This window comes from Myotis brandtii, unplaced genomic scaffold, assembly GCF_000412655.1.
Source record: "Myotis brandtii unplaced genomic scaffold, ASM41265v1 scaffold441, whole genome shotgun sequence".
Lineage (NCBI taxonomy): Eukaryota > Metazoa > Chordata > Mammalia > Chiroptera > Vespertilionidae > Myotis > Myotis brandtii.
The window spans coordinates 2,044,718-2,065,247 of NW_005366873.1; the positions used below are offsets into that span (position 1 = coordinate 2,044,718).

The following is a 20,530-nucleotide window of genomic DNA, read 5'->3' on the forward strand; positions in this document are numbered from 1 at the left end:
CAATGTGGTTGACACGGGGTTTTGAAACCTGCTCCTGAACCCGAGTGATGTCTCCTGCATCAGTTGGGAAGCAGAGTGGGATTTGCACGGGGGCATTCACCAGCAGACAGTACATCAGAGACGGACCCTCTTTGAGGCCGGCTGCGAGGGCCCCTGTGAATCCTGAAATGAAAGGGAACTAACAAGGCTGCAAGGCCGGTTTCCGGAGTGATATTTTTGCGTTGCGGCAGAGCTGATGTCTAAATTAGAGGAATGCTATCAACTTTGTTTAGATCCAAATTTTAGATTTCCTCAGAGGGTCTTTTTCCATCTTTAAAAATGCCTAATAGCCATAAAGAGAAGAAGAGAAGCATGCATGCGGCAGTCTCACCATCAATGATGGTGGGCAGATCAAGGCATAGTAATAAGAGTTAAGGCTTTAGGAACCCCTAATCAGACCCATTGTCTTAAAGCACTGCTTAGTTTCTCCCAGGAATGATGCTGCAGTTTTAATCTTCTGAGTCCTTAAAAAAAAAAAAGCGGGGGGGGGAAGCCTTAGCCCATTTTTTGTAATATAAGCACATCATGACTAACAGTGGGAGGAAGGCGTAAACTGAGGCACAGAAAGGTTAAAATGGCTTGCACACAAGTCTAAAGATACATTTAGCCGGTTGTATCTGAGTTTGGTCCGGTTATTCGAGTCCTACTCTCAAGGTCCCCTCCACTTCCCCCACTACCACAAGGGAATAAAACACCTAGTGAATAGAGTAGCCTTTGCCCCCAAATACTCTCCAGTGTTTTTTTGTTGTTGTATGTTTGTTTTTTTGTTTGTTTGTTTTTGTTTGTTTGAGCACAGAGTGGTTGCTATGAACTCCAGGCATCAGAGAGAGAAACTGAGTCACATATTGGTCAAGTGACTTGGTCCAAGTCACAGCAGGTTGGACCCGGAGCTCCAAGCACTTTCATCAAGGGGAGTGCGGAAGTGTTTCCATTGAGGCGGTTGGTCAGTCACGTGGCTGCCAGAATGAAGCAGCATCCTGGGGCTGGTGCTCGGGCTGGAGCACGTCTCAGCTCTTCCTTTACAAGGGCATTCCCACAGGTCTTCATCCTCCGCTTCCAGCCCTGCCATCACGCTGGCGGGTTCTGGTTGTGTCTTACACACGATGCACTATTTAATCCCTGGCAGAGTGCACACATTCAAACACCTTCGCTTAACATCATGCAGAATGCGCTCCGCATGTAGGTGTCACGATGTTGTGATGGAGCGTTATGATCAAAGCCCCCACAGGCTCAGACCTCCCTGATGAAATGTTCTTCTTTCCGCAGTTCCGCTACAAGTCAGACCTGATGGGCATGAGGGGCACAGGATGGCTGGCGCTGAGCTCCCCGCAGATAGAGAGTGCGAAGAAGGCTGGAGAGCTCATCAGCGAGGTACCACCCACCTGCCTCTACTGGGACTACAGCCTAACCCTAATCTCCTTCTGCAGAGGGAACCTATTTGGGGGGGTGCGGTTCCCAAGAGAGCCCCATGGCCACTGAACTCCCAGTATTCTTCCAGGGCCATTTGCAGCCAAATTCCAAAATGAAACAAGTTTTCTCTCCAAGTGAATTCTTTGCTGAGGAGTTAAAGATATGTTCATGTTGGGCAGTGAAAAATGGAAGATGCATTAACAGCGTTTCTCAACCTGTGGGTCACGACCCCTTTGGCGGTCGAACGACCCTTTCACAGGGGTCGCCTAAGACCATCCTGCATATCAGATATTTACATTATGATTCATAACAGTAGCAACATTACAGTTATGAAGTAGCAACGAAAATAACTTTATGGTTGGGTCACAACATGAGGAACTGTATTTAAAGGGCCAGAAGGTTGAGAACCACTGCATTAGAAGGTTCTCAATAGATACATTGTGAACAATATGATCTAAATGGGCCCATCGTTTTCATGGGGCAGGGCACAGAATTTACCACTCACCTTCTCAGTTTACTCAGGGTGTCCAGGGTTTCTCTGATTGCAGGTGTTCAAAGATGCACAGGGATAGTTTTATTAACTGAACTCTCACCATTTAAAAAAAATTTTTAATTGATTTTATAGAGAGAGAGGAAGGGAGAGGGATAAAGAGATAGAAACATTGATCGGCTGCCTCCTGCACTCCCCCTACTGGGGATCGAGCCCGAAACCCAGGCATGTGTCCTGAACGGGAATCAAACTGGTGACCTCTTGGTTCATGGGTCGATGCTCAACCACTGACCCACACCGGCCTGGCTGAACTCCCACCGTTTATTTTAATGGCCGGGGATTCTTGCCCTGGGATCCCCTCCAGGGTACTGCTGCCTTCTCTAGCTTTTTAATGACAGAACTTGGATAGCATCTCAGCAGGGCCACGTTGATGCCGAATCCCACCCTTCACTGAGTTCCTTGGGATGAGCTCTGGTATTTTGCAGCCGCCTCATTCCCAGGAGTGTGAATACCCATAAAATGCTCCTTCTCACAGAGGCAGCTCAGGTCTCTCTGTGTCCTTGTTACATGCCCACCAAGAAGAGAGACTTGTTTTCCACTGATGTCATTGGCATAGTTGGGACTGATTAGGTGGGATAAAGCTGCATCCAGGAAAATGCCTGACGTTCAACTTTTACATGGGTATCTTTGCCTCCTTTTTACAGACCAAGTACCGGAAAAAACCAGACAGTCTCAAGTTCACCTCGGTGGTCGACTCCCCGGACCTGGTTCATGCCAAGAACAGCTACCTGCACTGCAGTGAGGTGGGTGTTTTCTCGTCACTCCTCCCAGGCTCACGGCACTGGGTCGTGAGCTCCGTGGTCAGTGCTGAGCAGCACGGGCTCCCCATAGGATGGCTGTGTGTGAAAAACCTGCTTGCTACCCGGATGATCTCGGGCCAGTAACTTCATCGCTTCCAACCTCAGTCCCTTTATTAGAAAGGAAGGCAGTGACAGCACCCATTTCATAAGATGAAGTGAGTTAAATGAGGATTAAATAAAAGCACATGAAGCTTTTAGCATGCATCTGGAACATAGGAAGTCCTCAATAAATGTTCCTTATTATGGTTTGATTCATAACTGTAACAATAATAATACTAAATATTATTGATGATCCCTTACCAGATACTAAATCAGATACATCCTTTTTTAAAAATTGATTTTAGAGAGAGGAAGGGAGAGAGAGAGAAACATCGATGTGAGAGAGAAACATTGATAGGCTGCCTCTTGTACATGCCCCAATCTGGGATCGAACCCACAACCTTTTTGGTATATGGGATGATGCTCAACCAGTTGACCCACCCAGCCAGCTAGGGCGATCAGATACATCTTAATTATTGATAGACGGTAATGGAATTATCAGCTTAACACAACCCAGGTAGAAACGAACAGCTATATTAAAAGCTTCTTTCTGCTTTACTGTCTGTATGAGTTAGCCCCATTTCCTCGCTCCTGCATTTATTTCAAAGAACAGGAAGTTAAGTGTTACTTCTCCAAAAGTGTCAGAGGTTTCAGCTCTGTACACACAGTGACAAAGCTGTGCCAGCCTCCCTCGGAATCTGAATGCTCTCCCGCTCACGTTGGCAAAGCCCGCAGTGAATTTGGGGAAGGATCAGAATATTAAGTATTAAATTCTCCTCTTGAAGCACAGATGGGACTCCAGTGCTCCTTAAAATGGTTTGCAAGTCTCGAAGTGCTACTCTAAACATAGCAGCTAAGATAAAGAGTGAGCTTTAAAACTGTGTCTTTCCGGGACCCCGAAAACTATGAAAACTTCACTTTTCTGAACACATGTTAAAGTATCCTACATAATAAAAACCTAATATGCAAATTGTCCCCTCAACCAGGAGTTCAACCAGGGGGCAGGGCCAGCCGGCCCCGCCCCAGCCAGCAGCGGCAGGCAGCCGGGGGAAGGGAGGCCCCTTGGTAGCAGCAGCTGCTAGGGACCCTACCCGTGCACGAATTTCATGCACTGGGCCTCTAGTTTTAGAATGAAAGACTAATTAGTTCTTGTGTCATCTTGAGGCATCTTATTATGAGTAAAAATCTTTTTTTTTTTTTTTAATTAAATCTTTATTGTTCAGGTTACATTTGTTCCTCTTTTTTTCCCCCCCATAACTCCCCTCCTCCCAGTTCCCACCCCACCCTCCGCCCTCACTCCCCACCCACTGTCCTCATCCATAGGTGCATGATTTTTGTCCAGTTTCTTCCCGCATCTCCCATTCCCCTTTCCCCCCCAAGAATAGTCAGTCCATTCCCTTTCTATGTTATGAGTAAAAATCTTGAACGCTGTTCAGCTGCAAAGATTCTCCGAAGTAGCCACACCCTTGACACTGTTTGTAAAGCACACGGCGGCGCCCACAGGATGCTGGTGGAGTGGCCCATTTGGGGCAGAGCTTGAGGAATATTTTAAACAGGGTCTGTTTCAAAGCAGCCACCCCACCTGGCCCTGACCACGTGGCCCTCCCTCCTTACCTGGGTGGCTTCTGAGGGATGCTGTCCACCTGCAGGCTGGGCTGTGTCCCTGCGATGGGCACTCGAGCGGGAGGGGCAGGAGCGGAGAGCAGCCTGCTCCTCACCTGTGCGTTCAGCAGGTGGAGTTCTACATTGACCGTGAACCTGTCTTACCTGCAGCGCCTGTACAGGTCGGGGGATGCGGAATCCCTGCACAGATTCACCCTGATCCCCGACCACCCCGACTTCATCAGAGCCCGCCTCAACGCGCTGCACCTGAGCGATGTGAGTGAGCCGGCCGTCCATGGGGGCCGGGGGAGAGGGTTGCCTGTTTCTGTCAAATTATCCAAAGTGGCTTTTATTTGTTAAAAACAAAAGTCCTAGAGAGGAAGACTTAGGAGAAAAGGAACGCTGCACTGAGAGTGGGATTTGAGTCACTTTCCCCTCTGGGCCTCTGTTTCCTCAGCTGTGAAATGGGAATGGAGCTGAGCTAATGATGCCTGTGGTTCCTCCCAGCTCTCACATTCTGGTTCTGGACATGGCTGCAAAGACCTCGGTGTGTGCTGGGTTACAGCCAGAGGAGTGGGCCCCACCAGGCGTGGACACCTGCTCTCTCTGATTCCTGGACACCCCTCCGTAGCCATTCAGAGGGTGACCTTGGAGAAACGGTGGCTCTTCCTCACCCTGCAGTTTGGAAAGTTGCTGCCATTGTGGCCCATCAGGCGCAAATACAATTTGCTCCTTTGTGCATGGGGCTGTGGCCTCCACACTCCAGTTTCCCTTGGATGTGTGCCCTTTGCGTGCATAACCAAGACGCTGTTTCCTAAACCCAGGCTTGTTGTTGGCGGGGGGTTGGAGGCCCCTGGTTGTAATAGAATAGGCGGCCGCTCGGCCAGCAAAGCTGTGATCCTGGGATAACAGGTAGCGAGGCGGCAGAATCAAAAGACGCTGTCAGATCAGAATAACACGGGCTGAGTGTGTCGGCCTGGGGCTGCGCCGGGCCTCCCAGCGTCGGCCATTCTCCCCTCCCTGGCCTGGCCATTGTGTCCTGGGGCTCCGTGCAGAAGAACAGCTGCTACCGGTCGCCCCAGAGGTGGCCGCCTTGCAGGGGTTGGCGAGGCGCCTTCTAGTTAGCGTGTACAGGAGTTTGTTGCATTTGTAAAGCCCTGTGGGATCCCATGCAGTGAATGCGATGGTGCTTTGTAAATAGGAGTCATTATGACCATCTGAGGCTTTGGAGGGATGCACGCGGGATAATTTTAGAACAGCAGCTCTGGTGGGCTGACCTCCATCTGGGGAAGCAGGACCTCCCCCTTCTGCAGAGCTGGAACAAAACATCCGTCTCATTAACGCTTCCAGGATGGGGGAGGCCAGGCCTCTGTGCGAGGGACCACTGGAGGCCCACACAGCCCTAGAGACGGGGATAGGACTGCCAGTCCACGTGGGGCCCAGCTTAAAGAGGACAGCCACCCCGGGCTGGTGACGGACGCATCTTTCCTCTCACGGGAGATGCCCGTCTATAGAGTCCCGGAGCTGAAATTAGCCACCGGGGCATGCGGATGTGGAGAACTCACGGACCTCTTTTGAAAGAGCACTTCTTCGGGGCGTGCGGAATACACACAATTGGATCAAGTGCTGTGTGCGGAGGATGTGGAGGGAAAGTGACCTTCCTGGGCAAAGAAAGCCATTGAGATGTGTCAGGCAGCCGAAATAACTAAAAATCAAATGGCTGTAATGTGTGAGGACGAGGACAAAACTGTGCCCACTGTGATAAAGAAGAGGAACGCCCAGGGTTCCAAATCAAAGGGGCTGCGGAATCTAAAGACTCCCAGTGGCAAGGCAAAAACCTCAACAGAATCAAAAACTCGGGGAGGAAGTGATGACCATCAGGCAAATAGTATCCAGGGAGCAGTGACCAGGCGGAAGGGGGCCGGGGCCTCGAGGAGAACCCCGATCTGGGTCACGTGCTCTCGTTGACCCTCCATTACAGAGACTCAGAAGCTGGGGTGCACTGCACACCAAACTGGGGTGATATTGGGGTTGGATGCTATCATTACCAAGCCCAGGTCTCGTGTGGACCAGGCTCTTGAATTAGGAAGACCCTGACTGTTCCCTCTCCAGGAAATGATCAGGGTTTGACTCAATTTGCTGGGATATTTGTGGGACCCCTTCTATATGGCTCCCCTTCCTGCCTGCTAAACTCAACAGTGACCCAGTAAATCCAATTATGTTTGCCCTGTTTGAGATCCACCAATTAGGTGGTGACCCCAGGGATGATCGGTTCTGTATTTCAAGACCCTTGAACATAGTAGGCTTTTGGCTCCTGGTTTGTGGTGGTAGATGTTGGGGCTGGAGGCTAAGATGCAGGAGAAGATGGGCAGCAGGACACAGGAATGATAAGACCCATTAGGCTTGGCCCAGGCCCTTCTCGGTCCCCTCTGGTTCCAGTTGTAGAGTGGGTGAGGTTTTTATCTTCTTATCTGCCACTGCTCCTTTGTCTGCTCCCCCCCCCCCCCCCCCCCCCCCCCCAACAGAGCCTCGGCCTTGAGCTCTGTTTCCAGGTGACAAAAGTGAGGTTCTTAAGGGCGCCCTGACCTGCTGTGGCTCACAGAACAAGCGAGCTACCGGCCCGCTCTGGGGCTGTCACTTTGTCAAATGCTGGTGATGAGCCTCTCCCGCTGTCTCCCTTCCCTGTGGCTGAATAAAGGACAGATCCTCCACGGGCATCTCCAGATGACTCCTTTCACGGAGCTGTTGCCTTATACATCTGCTACATGAAGGCACGAGAGATGGTGATGCCTCTGTCCGTGATGCGGGTCTACCTGGGGACCCAGGGGCTGTGATTCCAGGCTCCTGGAGGGGGTGTGAGAACGACTTGAAAAGGAGGAAAATGAAAGAGGAAGATGTGAGATCCACAGGTCAGGGACTCAGTCAGGCTCTTGACAATCAATTTAATTCAGGTGAAGGCTCTTCCCTCGCTCAGTGCAGCCACCAAGGGAGCACAGGGGATGCAGCATAATGGGGTGACATGACATCAGAAGTAGCCGAGGGCCCCTGGGAAGTCAGTGGAGCTAATGAACATGGGGACCAGGACCCGAGGAGCAGCACCTCCTGCTGTGGGAAGAAACAGAGCTCTTGAGCTTTGAGTTCCGGCATCTAGAAGCTGCAAACCTGGGTCCCTGAATGTGAATGCAGACATGGGAGGGAGGGGGCGGGGGCCTCTGATACCAACGGAGTGTGGCCAGTGGGCCAGACCCACAGACCATAAGACCCACAAGAGCAGCACCTGGCACTCAGGTTGAACTTAGAGCTGGAGCCCTTGGTGGCCAGTTCCAGCAATCCCAGAGCAGAGGAGGTCCCGGATGGGCTTGGGGCCATGGGCTCTGCCATTCTGGGCACCATCAAGGCGAGGGTTTGTGCTTAGAAACTGCCCTGCTGAGAACCAACCACATGGCAGACAGGGAGTGACACCTGCTCACTCACTTCTCTGTTCTCCTTGTCTAGAAAGTCTACAGAAACTCCTGGGAGCAGACTCGGGCTGGCGGCTACGACTTCAGGCTGGACGCCATCCCGTTCCAGACTGCCCGGGCGTCCAGGGAGATCGCCAGTGACGTAAGGCCTTGCGTTCTCTCTCGCCTCTGTGACTGATAGGTCTTACTCTGGTTTTCCCAGGCCTGTTGACAGGCAAACCACCAGGAACCGAAACTGAACAAGTAGTTCACATGCGAGGAAGAAATAGGCTTTACTTTTGAGAAGTCCATTAACACGTGATTGATTTGTTGAGCTGCAGTAAAGGGACTTCTTTCAGCTGAAGTGCAGTGTGATGGGGTTGGAAGAGATTGGTTTTCCCCCTTCATTGACTTAAGATCCTGGCTCAGTCATTTAGGAATTGGCTCTAAGGCAGTGGTTCTCAACCTTCCTAATGCCGAGACCCTTTGATACAGTTCCTCATGGTGTGGTGACCCCCAGCCATAAAAGTATTTTCGTTGCTACTTCATAGCGGTAATTTTGCTACTGTTATGAATCATAATGTAAATATCTGATATGCAGGATGTATTTTCATTGTTACAAGTTGAACATAATTAAAGCATAGTGATTAATCACAAAAACAATATGTAATTATATATGTGTTTTCCGATGGTCTTAGGCGACCCCTGTGAAAGGGTCGTTCGACCCCCAAAGGGGTCGTGACCCACAGGTTGAGAACCGCTGCTCTAAGGTCTTGGGCGAGTTGCTTAAATTCTCTGAACTCAAATTTTTACATTTATGAAATAGGTGTCTAACACTTGTCTACTAGGATGGATGTAGGAATGAAAACAGAATGGTTTAGCGCGTCATGCCCATAGCAGGTGTCCAAACATGGCAGCTGTTACAATGGAAGAGGAAGCATCGTGGTTAGATATGCATCATCTATGGACGGCTTGGTACTGGTCCACAATGAGATACATACAGAAACCAAGAGCAAGCATTTAGAAAGATGTTTAACAATTAGATATGTGACATCCAGGCATGTGAGCTGTGGACTCATCTTGTTGAGCAGTGGGGAGGCCAGTTTGAGCGTTTTTAAATCCACGTGGTACCACTGTGCACTAATTGCGTGCAGTCGGACCATATATTTGATGAATTGCATATTGAAAAAGCAAATTGAAATGAATGTGGTCCTTTATACAGAGAGTTTGAGGAGCACTGGACTGGATCCCTGAAAGATGGAAAGAATCAGAGGAAGAGTGGCTGCTGAGAGAATGGGTACATTTCTCTTCCATTGGATTGTGAATTACAGCAGCAATAATACTCGTAGCCACCACTCAGTGCCAGACATGAAGCTAACCCTCCATGTCATGGGATCTTCTCCATGTCCCATAGGGTAGAAGTTCATTCGCCCATTTTATGTTAAATATTTTTATTGCATTAAGAGAGGAAAGGAGAGGGAGAGAGAGATAGAAACATCAATGATGAGAGAGAATCCTTGATTGGTTGCCTCTGGCATGCCTCCTACTGGGGATCGAGCCCACAACCCGGGCATGTGCCCTCGACTGAAATCAAACCTAGGACCCTTCAGTCTGCAGGCCAACGCTCTATCCACTGAGCAAAACCAGCTAGGGCCATTCTCCCATTTTTATCAGATGGGGAAACTGAGGCTCAAAGAGACTCAGTAACTGGCCCAAGGCCACACAGCTAGAAGGTAGCAGAGGGCCGTACAGATGGTAAGTCTACTTGAATCCAAAGCTGTGCCCTTGACCCACTGTAGAATTCCTTCTGAGAATCCGTGGGGAGAGGTGGGTACCCATGACCCATCTCTGCTCTTCTGACCTGCAGTTTCGGTACAAAGAGGCCTTCCTGCGGGACCGGGGCCTGCAGATTGGGTACCGCAGCATCAACGACGACCCAAGGATGAGGCATTTCCTCAGCGTCGGCAAGCTCCAGAGTGACAATGAGTACAAGAAGGACTTTGCTAAGAATCGGTCCCGGTTCCACAGCCGCCCAGACCAGCCCGGCTTCCTCCAGGCCAAGCGGAGCCAGCAGCTGGCCAGCGACGTGTACTACAGGCAGCCCTTGCCCCAGCCCACCTGCGACCCGGAGCAGCTGGGCCTGAAGCACGCACAGAGGGCCCACCAGCTGCAGAGTGATGTGAGTTGCCCCACCGCCTGGCCAAGGCACTTCAGAGAGGTGGCTCCAACCCCACATTCAGGCTCCATCTGGGAGGAGCCAGGCTGAGATAGAACCCGGGATGCCTGATACATTAGTTCCCGAAGAAGTAATAACAATAACTGCTCTTTATCCAGTCCTTACTGTGGGCCAGGCTGCAGTGCCAAATGCTTTCCAAGCGTTGTGTCCGGTAGTCCTCCCAATAACCCCATTATTGCCCCATTTTACAGGGGAGGGACCTGAGGATTGTAACTTACTCAAGATCCCGTGGCAAGCAAGTGGCAAACCTGGGACATGAACCCCTTTGGCTTGATGTGAGAGCCCACGCTCTTGATTGCTATGCCAAACTGTTTCCAGGGGATCTTAGTAGTTACCTAACCCAGCCCTTGCCCTTCTCTCTCTGGGAGGAAACCGAAGCCCAGAGAAGGGAAGTGACTTGTCTAAGGCCACAGAGCAAAGTAAGGTAGGAGCTTGGACTTGAACCACGTCTCCCCATCCACCGCCCCCATTGTGCTCCCATCACTTGAAACGGGTGGGGAGCGTCTGGCCCACAGGCCACATAAAGGCCCAAGAAATCATTTGGTCTGGCCCTGCCAAGGCATTAGGGGTGAGTTAATTAAATGTTTGACCAAATAGAGCGGGCTAATCTTTAAGTTGATAACTTTGTATGGCCCACGAATGATGTTATAAATATCCACATGGCCCTTAGCAGAAAAAAGGTTCCCTCCCCTGAGAAAGATGCAAGGGACAGCGACAAGCTGGCCAGGCTCACAGCACATTGGGTCAGGGAGCTCCTGCTTTAGATAAGTTTGCTTTACTGACAACGCATTTTCCATCTCACGCTCACCTTTAAGCCTCTCCACCCCATGCCCAAACCATCCCCAAGCCTGCTGACACATTCCTCTTACTTCCCTTTCCCCCCCAAGGTCAAGTACAAATCAGACTTGAACCTGACCAGAGGTATTGGCTGGACCCCTCCTGGCTCCTACAAAGTGGAGATGGCTCGGCGGGCTGCAGAACTGGCCAATGCAAGGGGCCTGGCTCTCCAGGGGGCTTATGTAAGTAGCAAGGGGCAAACCCGGCTTGCAAGGCCACGGGCAAGGGCAAGCTCACCTTTCCTTTTTCAGACTTTATTTTTGGCCAAAAGTCAGCTGGCTCTAAAGAGTGTGAGATGCAGCTCAAGCAAGGTGCCTAATTCCATGGGTCTGAGGTGACCAGGCAGATGACACCTGGGTTAAACTTCCTGCAGGGTTTTCTCTGAAGCCGCAGCCATTAGTTCTGCGGAGACGAACCTGCTGGGGCCGCATCAGTCCTGGGCCCCGGCGGCCCCGGCTGGGCTGCCTGCTTGCTCATTACGTTCCCACAAAGGGTCAGGGACTTGCTGGCTACACCAGTCTGGGTTTTGAACCCTCCTTTGTTCAGAAGAAAGACAGCGCATGTAAATGAGAGATTGGCTTTGCTTCCTCCTGGTTCTTGCCTTGAGGATCCTTTCTCTGGAGAGAGGGTGGTGGAGGGGAAAAGTAAGGGCGGGCGGACGTGTTAAATGCTCCCGGGGCCTCTTAGACAGCTCATCCTAAGGGAGCCGGCTGGAAACTTTGTTGGGACTCAGGGAGATGTGTTTGGTTTCTGCAGTGGGGGGCAGAGGCTGTGGAGCCCGGAGATCATCTGAGGGCGGATGTGAACCCAGATGCCACTGAGATTCTGCACGTCAAGAGGAGGAAGGTGCTGCCCTTGTGAGCAAGTGGGTCCACCCAGGATTCTTGGGAGAGACGCTGGAGAGGAGGCTTGCACGCCAGCGACAGGCCTAGTGGCTTCAGCTGGGGCAAGCCGTGCAACGGCACACCAGCCATGCCCTGGTCGCCTTTATTAAAGTAACAAGTCTGTGAAAGCAGATGGAGAATGCGGTATTTTGTGGTCCTCTAGCTGCTACCTAGAAGTGGACGGCTCGTTCTGTTGGGGGCCTTGAGTGTCTCCGATGAGGCCTACAGGTGCCAAGGGGACACCCACCGATGTGGAACGTTGAGAGATCCCACATTTGCAAATGTCCCGAGGTGGAGGCAGTCAGTGAACCATGATTTTCTAGAAGGTGCCATGGTGTGAAGGGAAGCAAGCACAATATATTTAGGGCCGGTTCTGTCATTTCCCGACTGACTCAGGAGGGAGCCTGATGATGGTGGAGATGTTGGTCCGGGACGCCCCAGGCCGGGGAGCTGTTGTCTCTGCTTAGAGCACGGACACTTCGCCGTGTGCATCCTGGAGGCTCCCAGGGGTGTCCATTGCTGCCCACGAGGCCTTGCCTGGTCTGGGTGCTCAGGAGAAGGGGCTCTGAGGTTCGGAAGGCACCTTAGAAGCCAGTCTCCCTTTGGATGGTGGCTTTGATCCAATTCAGGAACTTGGTAACTTGGGTGTAGACCCCTGGCTTCTTCCCACATTCCTCGCCCCAGCTCACTATCCCGTAGACATAGTAGGTCCCGTCCTTCTCACAGGTCAGAGGGCCTCCAGAGTCACCCTGGGGGGAAAGATGTGAGTTCAGCTCTGTGAACAGAATGCATTAGGGAGACACCCCACCTCCCATGAGGGGATGGCAGCGGGGGATGGCGTGGGCCCTCGGGAAAGCAGTGACAAGACTCTTCCTGGGCCTCATGAGACCCAAGGCTCTGAAGCAAATACCAGCCCCTGTCCCTGGGTCAGGGAGGGCCTGGCAGAGAGGCATAGGGCCAGGCCACAGTGCTGTGGTCACAGCCTCATATCCAGATGGCATCATGGCTCTCAGTAGTACAGGTATTACTATCGTGAGTTCTCAGGGGCCCTCGACTCCTCATTCCAGCAGGGCCTGGTGTGGGGTTGGGGTGCCCTGTTATGATAGAGCCCTTCCAGGACCCACGGGGCACACACAGGGTAGGAGGGCGGGGCTCAGAGGCGCATGGCTCAGACGTCCAGCATGGTTTATGGGGTTAGATCTTCCGGGTTCCAAATCAGGCCCTACCTCCTGCTAGCCAGCTGGGCCTCCATGTCTCACATTGTGAACGGTGTTAGCAACAGAACACTCCCCCCACCCCCAGGATTTTTGTGAAGATTAATGTTTGTAAAGCACATAGAACAATGCCTGGTTTATATCAAACCCCACACCCCCAAGGAAAGCGGCGAGGAGGAGGATGGCTCTCAACCACATAGCACTGCTTACACTCTCCAACTGTGTAGACAGGATTTTCAATTTTAATCTCTTTTCATCTGCCTCAGATCTTATGGGGATAACATTTCCATCTTATAGATGAGGCACCTGAGCTTCTAGAATTATTTTGGTGCAAGGGACTGAATTCATATGTTGGAACCTAACCTCCCAAGTGATGGTATTGGGAGGTGGGGCCTTTGGGGGGGGATTAGGTGATGAGGGTGGGGCTCTCATGCATGGGATTCTTGCCCTAGTTAAAGGGACCTAGAGAGCTATCACTCTCTCCACCATGTGAGGACACAATGAGGAGTTGGCAGTCTGCAACCCGGGAGAGGGTTCTCCCTGGAACCCAACCACGCCGGCGCCCTGATCTCAGACTTCCAGCTTTCAGGTGAGAAATTCCTAAACTCTGTCAAATAACACTAGTGACATCCCCCTTGACCAGAGTGTCACAAGGATGAAATGCAGCAATGCAGGCAACGTGACCACCATGGTTATTGTGCTGTGTCTTCCTGGATTGATATGGGTTCAGATACGCCAGCCTAGGCCTGTGCTTTATGGCAGTTGGGTCCCTGAGCCTGTCTCCCAGCCCAGGGCTCTAAGAGGGTCTGTGCCCCCGTGTAAGGTCCTGCCAGCCTCTTGCTCTCCAAGCCCATTTGGAGTCTCTGACCTGGCAGGTGTCTTGCCCAGGCCTCTGCAGATTTCCCGCACAGATCATGGTCTCGTCGATCGTGTGGTTGTAGAGTCGGCGGGAGTTGCACAGAGTGTTGGCGATCAGCTTGACTTTGGCATCCAGGAGATGTCGGGACCCTTCCCCTGTGGGGCAGAAAGAAGAGGTGGCCAATGAGGGGACCAGGGTGGCAGGAGTAAGAAGAGGGCCACCAGCTCTGAGCTTGGGAAGGAAGGGTCTCTCCAGGAGATGGGCTCTGCCTGCAGCTGTCACCAGGGCTATCTGGACCTTCAATACTCTGCTTATCACAACGGAGCAGAATCATTTATTCCCTCCTCTGTCCGCCCAGCTAGATCATGAAGTCAGGAAGACAGGGAGGGTGTCTCAACCACTTTTTAATTTCCCATGACTAGCAGAGGATTGGCATGTAGAAAATGCTTAGTGAGGGATCCATTTCCCTGGTTGATCATCTACATCACCTGCTTCCCAGAGCAGGCATTTCCTCCCCTAAACTTCTGTTCTGCTCAGAACGCTGTAGTCGGCATGCTGACGGGGAAAGGGTTAGATCAGAGGTCCTCAAACTTTTTAAACAGGGGGCCAGTTCACTGTCCCTCAGACATTCCACACATGCGCACTGCGGGCCCAGGACGAGTCGGCTGCTAAGCAGGACAGGCAGCGGCGGCAAAAACACCCGGCGGGCCGGATAAATGTTTTCGGTGGGCCGCATGTGGCCCGCGGGCTGTAGTTGGAGGACCCCTGGGTTAGATGGACTACAATGACGATAGCTACAAACAGGGCTAACCCTAAATCCAATGAACCAGGTATCTTCTTTCCCCCAGTCCTTCTGACCGTTTCATATATTACACGCCACTTTATGAATACAGGCCTACTTAGAGTGATTCCTGCTTTTCATTATTAAGGACATGATGTATGGGGAAGAATTCCATCTTGAATATTAAAGAAAGTCCCATATATTAGAAGATATCATCATGTTAGTACTATGAGCAAAGTAACACTTTGGTTACTTTCTTAGATAAGACCAAACCCTGGAGCCAAATCAAAAGTTTGATTTAACAAAACTTTATAGAACGCCTACGAAGATCAGCACACTGTGGGAGACGCAAAGATGAATGAGACCTGACCCCACCCTCCTGGGCTGACTTAATCAGTATCTCTGTAGAATTCCATCTCCTGTTATCATGATTCTAAACCTAGGAGGTAAATATAGTTATTTGAAAACTAAAACTCAGCTGCCCAAGTGACAGCCAAGAATCTGACTCCACAATTCATCTTCTTTCCAATATATCCTATTTCTAGTCTACTTAGGGAAGGCAACAGTTCTTTATGGATACAGGGTCAATGCTTGATGAAAGTCAAGGGTCCGGGGGCCGGAGCCAGGGGCAAGTGTGAGATCAGGGGACACTCCTTGGAGCTGATGAGACTTAACTAAACCTTGAGAGATGATGCAATCTTTCTTTTGATAGTACATTTTGAATATAACACTGGTTTCAAGTTCAGAAGGGCAGTGGAGTTTGACCCTTTATTTTCTGGTTAAAATAACTCACCTGAGTCTCAGGAGACTGCATGGCCAGACTCACCTGTTTCTGTAACACCCCAGCCAGAGATGTGGCACTCGGTCCCAGAGGGAAAGGGACCATCAGGCAAACATACAGTCCTCACATATTTGGATTCTAGAGCACAGTGACCATCCACTGGCTTTAGCTTGAGCAAAGCTAGGTAGAGAGAGAAAGCAGAAATGGGTGATGTTATCCTCTGTATCAAAGCATCCACTCCACCTTGATTGGAAGGTGCTTGTAGCAAAGCCCCACTTTTCCCATAATTTCATTTTTTAAATGACTAATCAATTAAAAAAAAAACACAGGCTTTCCAAGGGTAAAAAAACGATACTGAGGAAGGAGAGAGAATGAGAAGTATCATGAATGAAAAACTGGGCAGTAAGAAGCTTAAGTATATCATTGCCTAGCAGGTGTGATACGGGGTGTGCACGGGGACACATGCACATGATGACACTTAACACACAGGAGGCTGAGTGTTGCAGTCAGCTTCCCATGTTATAGAAGAGCAAACTGAGGCGAAGAGAGGTGAAGCTGGCTAGCAAGTGCCTGAGCTCTTTCACACAACACAACATCCCTTCCCCTTAAGAGCTTGTGCATGTTTATCCACAACAGTAACCTTTAAGAACTAGAAAGTGGTGGAATAAATTTTCTACCTTATAAGGTCTATGAGGGACCAAACAGAACCAACCCTCAGCTCTCCATCAGTAGAGAAATCCACCCAGAACAAGACCCGAGGGAGATCCCTGCTAGAAGAGACTTGCCAATATCGTTGTAGGGAATGTCATCTCGTTCATGATAGTGGCTGTACTTGAGTATCTTCTCCACCCTGAAGGTCTGCTCATGGAATTCTGTCTTCTTCAAGTCCTGGTCCCCTAGTACCACTCTTAGATTTTTGGCTTTTAGGCTGCAAGGGAAAGTAAGACGGTCAAGAAGGAGCCCTGGCACTGGAGAGACTGCAGCCAAGCCCTGGCTCTGCTCCTGGTGAACTGTGTGACCTTTGGTAAATGGCCCGACCGCCTGCAGACTTGGCATCCTCATCTGTTATCATTGTCTTGTTCACAGAATTCTGCCATGTGGTCCAAATGGGACAACATGAAGAAACTGTTTTATTGATGGGACAGTCTTTAAATACAAGCTGTAACTTGTATCCCATGTCTCCTGGGAGACCTCTCATTCCCCCACGGGTTTTGCTAAAGAGCAGCCAATGAACATCTTGAATAAATATCCTTGGTAGATGCCAATGTTTGCATGTTTGACCCTTGAGGAATAACTCCTAGACTCCCTAAAGAAATTGTCTAAGAACAGGGTGGACAGGAAGACTTTCAAGGCCACCACCAGAGCCTGGCTTCCATGGGACCAGCCCTGGCCACGAACTTAGGGAAGTCAGGGGAGGTAGTGATTCTTCAGGCTCCCAGTGGGTTCTGGCTTCTCTGAGGCACACAGGACCGAAGACACTTGACCTGGGAGGCTCACTGGTGAGGGCATCAGATGGGAGCATGTTATTGTTTCTTTCTGTCCAGAGAGGACTAAAGAGGTGAAGGAAGCAGGTAGGTCTGGGTTCACATCCCACTCACCTACTTCCTTACCATGTGACTTAAGGCCAGGTGCTAAACCTTCCCAAACTCTGGGTCCTCGTTTATGAAATGAGGGTAACAGTTAACTCTCTTTTTGCCCAAGTGTTTACTGAGCACTTGCTCATACAAAGACCTATTCTGGGCAGTGGGGACACCTTAATTCATAAAAGGTAAAAATCCCTGTCCTCCCTCAGCCTGTCTTCTGGTGGATTGTTCTGAGAATTAAATGCCATAAACACATGGAATTCAAAGGTACGCATTCTGCCACCCTCTTTGCCCTTGGAGAGCAACAGATGCTGCTCAAATGGGAAGGGGAGAACATCCCCATGGGCCAGGTCCCCTGTCCTCTGCTCCCAGCAGGCACCTACTCAGTGCAGTGGGCAGCAGTGAGCACCCAGCAGGGGTGGATCAGCGCCCCCCCACAGAAGTGGCCCTCGGGCATGAAGGTGGTCAGTGGCAGCGAGGTCTGCAGGGACACCTGCCACGGGTGCTTGCCCGCCGTGCTCTTAAAGCCTCCGTAGATCCTCTTGATTTTTCTCTCTGTTATCTCAGTCCTCCCACACGAGTCAAAGCCTGGAAGCTTGGTCAGGGGCTCTACGGGGTCGGTAATGTCTGTGGGACACAAGAAAGACAAATCACACCATTCACCCTCCCTCCAGGTCCTCAGAAGGACCTTGTTAGAGGTATGACTCCGAGTCTAACAACTTGGCAAGTGTCCAGAGCTAAGAGATGGGTGCACACAGGGTGAGTAGGTAGTAGGTACACAATATTTGTTGACTACATTGATTAATATAAAGCAAGTCTATAAAGTTGACAATGAAAAACGTTGCTTTTCATTCTTATTTTGACATGTACACACAAACAAAGATGTGAGTGCTAACATATAAGTGCATCACTGGGTATGTTCTTAGCTATCATTAGTGCACACATATATTTGGGGGCCTCTTTCGGTGTATAGGGAAAGATATCCAGATGAAGTAGAATGGGGGAAATAAGACATTTGCAAAGGTAACCATCATACAAAGTGATAAGTGCTGTAAGGATGGTGCCTGGTTTCTTTCCCTGAGGTTTCTGAGGAGGTGTAAATAGTACTCTATTTGGCAGATCATGAAGGACTTCCTGGAGGAGGGTTCATTGAGTTGGGTCTCACAGAATGGTGGGTTATGGACAAGAGTAGATATGAATGCAGTGTTACAGTCAAAGGTGATCATAAGAGCACAGAAGTGAAACTGTCCAGGCAGGCAATCCCATTGATCAGGATGGAGGGGGCATTGTTCCAGTGGTGGGTAGAGAGGTGGGCCAGCGCAGCCTGGAAGACTGTGAGGCTGGAATCCAGACTGTTTTGTATCCTGAAAGGCTATCGGGGCCCAGCCAATGTTTGGTCACCATTGTACACCCAGAGCCAGGCATAGTTCCTGGAACATAGCAAACAATCAACAAATATTTGCCGAGTGCACTGACTTGGAGTTAGGAAACATGAATTTATATTTGCACCACTGGCCCAAATTTACAAAGGTCTCCAGACCTGCTCAGCATCCCAAGAGGGGAGCAGAGGAGCGGCAGTGGGGCCGCCACTGGGATGAGGGTCGGTAAGGCAGATGCGGTGGGAAGACAAAGGTGGGAGAGATGGGGGCCAGGAACATCTGTCTACAGATCTGCATCCTCCCCCCACCAGGGCCTCTGGGGGGTCAGGGTCTTACCTAGGGCTGGGCAGGCTGGGACATCACAGTACTCCCATTTCACCTTTGCACTGTTTGCTTTAATGAAACACCAGGGCTTTTTGTCTCCATCTGGGTTTCTAAAACAAAAACCAAGATAACCCAGGGTCAAGGCTTGGTGAATCCACGGGACCTCATTACAGGACCTTTGGGTAGAAGAGCAACACATTCCTGTGTGTCCCTGGGATCATAGATGGATTCTGGCATATAAGGGTGGTTGTAGTTTTTTTGGCAAAACCTTAACTTCCAGAGGAGAATCCGATGACCAGGAAGTAGTTCATGAGCCTTGTACCAGATCCATGGGACACATCCAATTATTTGTAGGAAAAGACGTGAGATCCCCATTGATGATCCTTCTTTGTCAGGAAAGTGAAATAGCCACAGAAACATGGTGAAAGTAGGGCTCCTTGGCCCCAACCTCCAAATTCCGTGCATGGGAATTCTCTGAGAAAGGCTGCTGAGGGGGTCACCCTGAAGACAGCTCCATGAAGGGAACAGCTTAAAGGTGAGTGAAAGTGGAAGGTCCCTCTTGCTTAATGGAACCAGTTTAAAGCCATACAAACAACTCCTGTCTCTTAGATACAGATCATGAATGCCCTTGGCCTTGATTAGACAATGAAGAGTAAGAGAAAACCAGCAGAATGGTCTGGAGGCACCAGAAGGGGCAGAAGGGAACTTGTTGTCACCTTTACTTGGGAAAACCTGAACATTATTGTGGTGAAGACTGTAACACTCACCAGACATCCAATTTCCTTCTCTACATTTCTCCCTTAATGTTATATGGGGCCTCATGACACTTTTTAGTCAATGGCATATGTGTGCAGAGACGATGTGTCATTTCTAGGTTGAAGTAGTAAAAACAAAGCAAAACTCCTGCTCCATTTTTTCATTCTCTTCCTTTCTTGCCCTTTATGGGTAATGGAGTTACTTTGTGGAGCTGAATCCCCCCATCCCCTACCAACCCACATGACACATTAGTGAGAAATAAACTTTGATGTATTCAAGCCACTGGGGTTGGGGTTTGTTACAGCAGCATAACCTAGCCTGTCCTGAGTTTGAAAATCTTCCTAGAAAGAAGGATGATGAGTTCCAGTGTTCTGTCCCAAAATGTCTAAGCTGGCCCAGGAAATCTTGGAGCAGCGGAAAGAGACAAACCAACCCTTACACTGGCAAGCGACCAAGACTGAGCGTAGGGAAGAAGGTGGTTTTTACCTGCAGAAGTTGTGCTCCCCAATCCCGTGGGCTTCAGCATCCTCCATAAACATGTTGTAATTCTCTTGCAAGAGGAGGTGGGAGTTCCAGTAAAGGCATGAGTGCTGGTTGATTGTCTTACTCACTTTCCCCCGGTAAGAGTAGCCATCACCAACATAGCAGTCATCAGAACCTCGGAGAGAGCGGGCAGGGATGTGAGAATGGAAAGCAACTGGCATGCTGCTCCCGAAAAGAACTTACTTGGCAGGTGTGTCAGGGGGTGAGATGATTGGGCCTGAATATTGATCACCCTGAGAGTTCACTACAAAGTCCCAGAAAGAAGGTGCCTTGAAGGTCCCACACTTAACCCAGCTCAAAAATGTGAAATAACCCTCGCTGGTTTGGCTCAGTGGAAGAGCACTGGCCTGCAGACTGAAGGGTCCCGGGTTCGATTCTGGTCAAGGGTACATGCCTGGCTTGTGGGCTTGATCCCCAGTAGGGGGTGTGCAGGAGGCAGCCAATCAATGATTCTCGCTCATCATTGATGTTTC

General features: G+C 50.3%; 2 protein-coding genes across 11 annotated transcripts in view; one reads left to right on the forward strand and one right to left on the reverse strand.

The window, feature by feature from the left end:
• The window catches only part of NRAP (nebulin-related anchoring protein), a 64,406-nt gene extending 52,438 nt beyond the window's left edge, over positions 1-11,968 (forward strand). For 7 of the 10 annotated variants that reach the window (XM_014546361.1, XM_014546367.1, XM_014546363.1 and 4 more), the window contains 6 exons: positions 1,306-1,410; positions 2,644-2,742; positions 4,612-4,716; positions 7,936-8,043; positions 9,748-10,059; positions 11,004-11,682. In XM_014546361.1, the coding sequence (XP_014401847.1) occupies positions 1,306-1,410; positions 2,644-2,742; positions 4,612-4,716; positions 7,936-8,043; positions 9,748-10,059; positions 11,004-11,291 (1,017 nt within the window). In that variant the 3' untranslated portion in view covers positions 11,292-11,682. Of the gene's footprint in view, positions 1-1,305; positions 1,411-2,643; positions 2,743-4,611; positions 4,717-7,935; positions 8,044-9,747; positions 10,060-11,003; positions 11,683-11,709 lie in introns of those variants that run through there. The other 3 variants (XM_014546365.1, XM_005874518.2, XM_005874519.2) reach the window with 1 other exon arrangement.
• Positions 11,969-12,055: 87 nt separating this feature from the next.
• HABP2 (hyaluronan binding protein 2) overlaps positions 12,056-20,530 on the reverse strand; it is a 34,362-nt gene continuing 25,887 nt past the window's right edge. The window contains exons 6-12 of the mRNA XM_005874517.2: positions 20,001-20,172; positions 18,771-18,868; positions 17,439-17,682; positions 16,258-16,400; positions 15,518-15,652; positions 13,920-14,065; positions 12,056-12,586 (exon numbers count right to left, since the gene is read on the reverse strand). Of these exons, the coding sequence (XP_005874579.1) occupies positions 12,422-12,586; positions 13,920-14,065; positions 15,518-15,652; positions 16,258-16,400; positions 17,439-17,682; positions 18,771-18,868; positions 20,001-20,172 (1,103 nt within the window). The 3' untranslated portion in view covers positions 12,056-12,421. The remainder of the gene's footprint in view (positions 12,587-13,919; positions 14,066-15,517; positions 15,653-16,257; positions 16,401-17,438; positions 17,683-18,770; positions 18,869-20,000; positions 20,173-20,530) is intronic.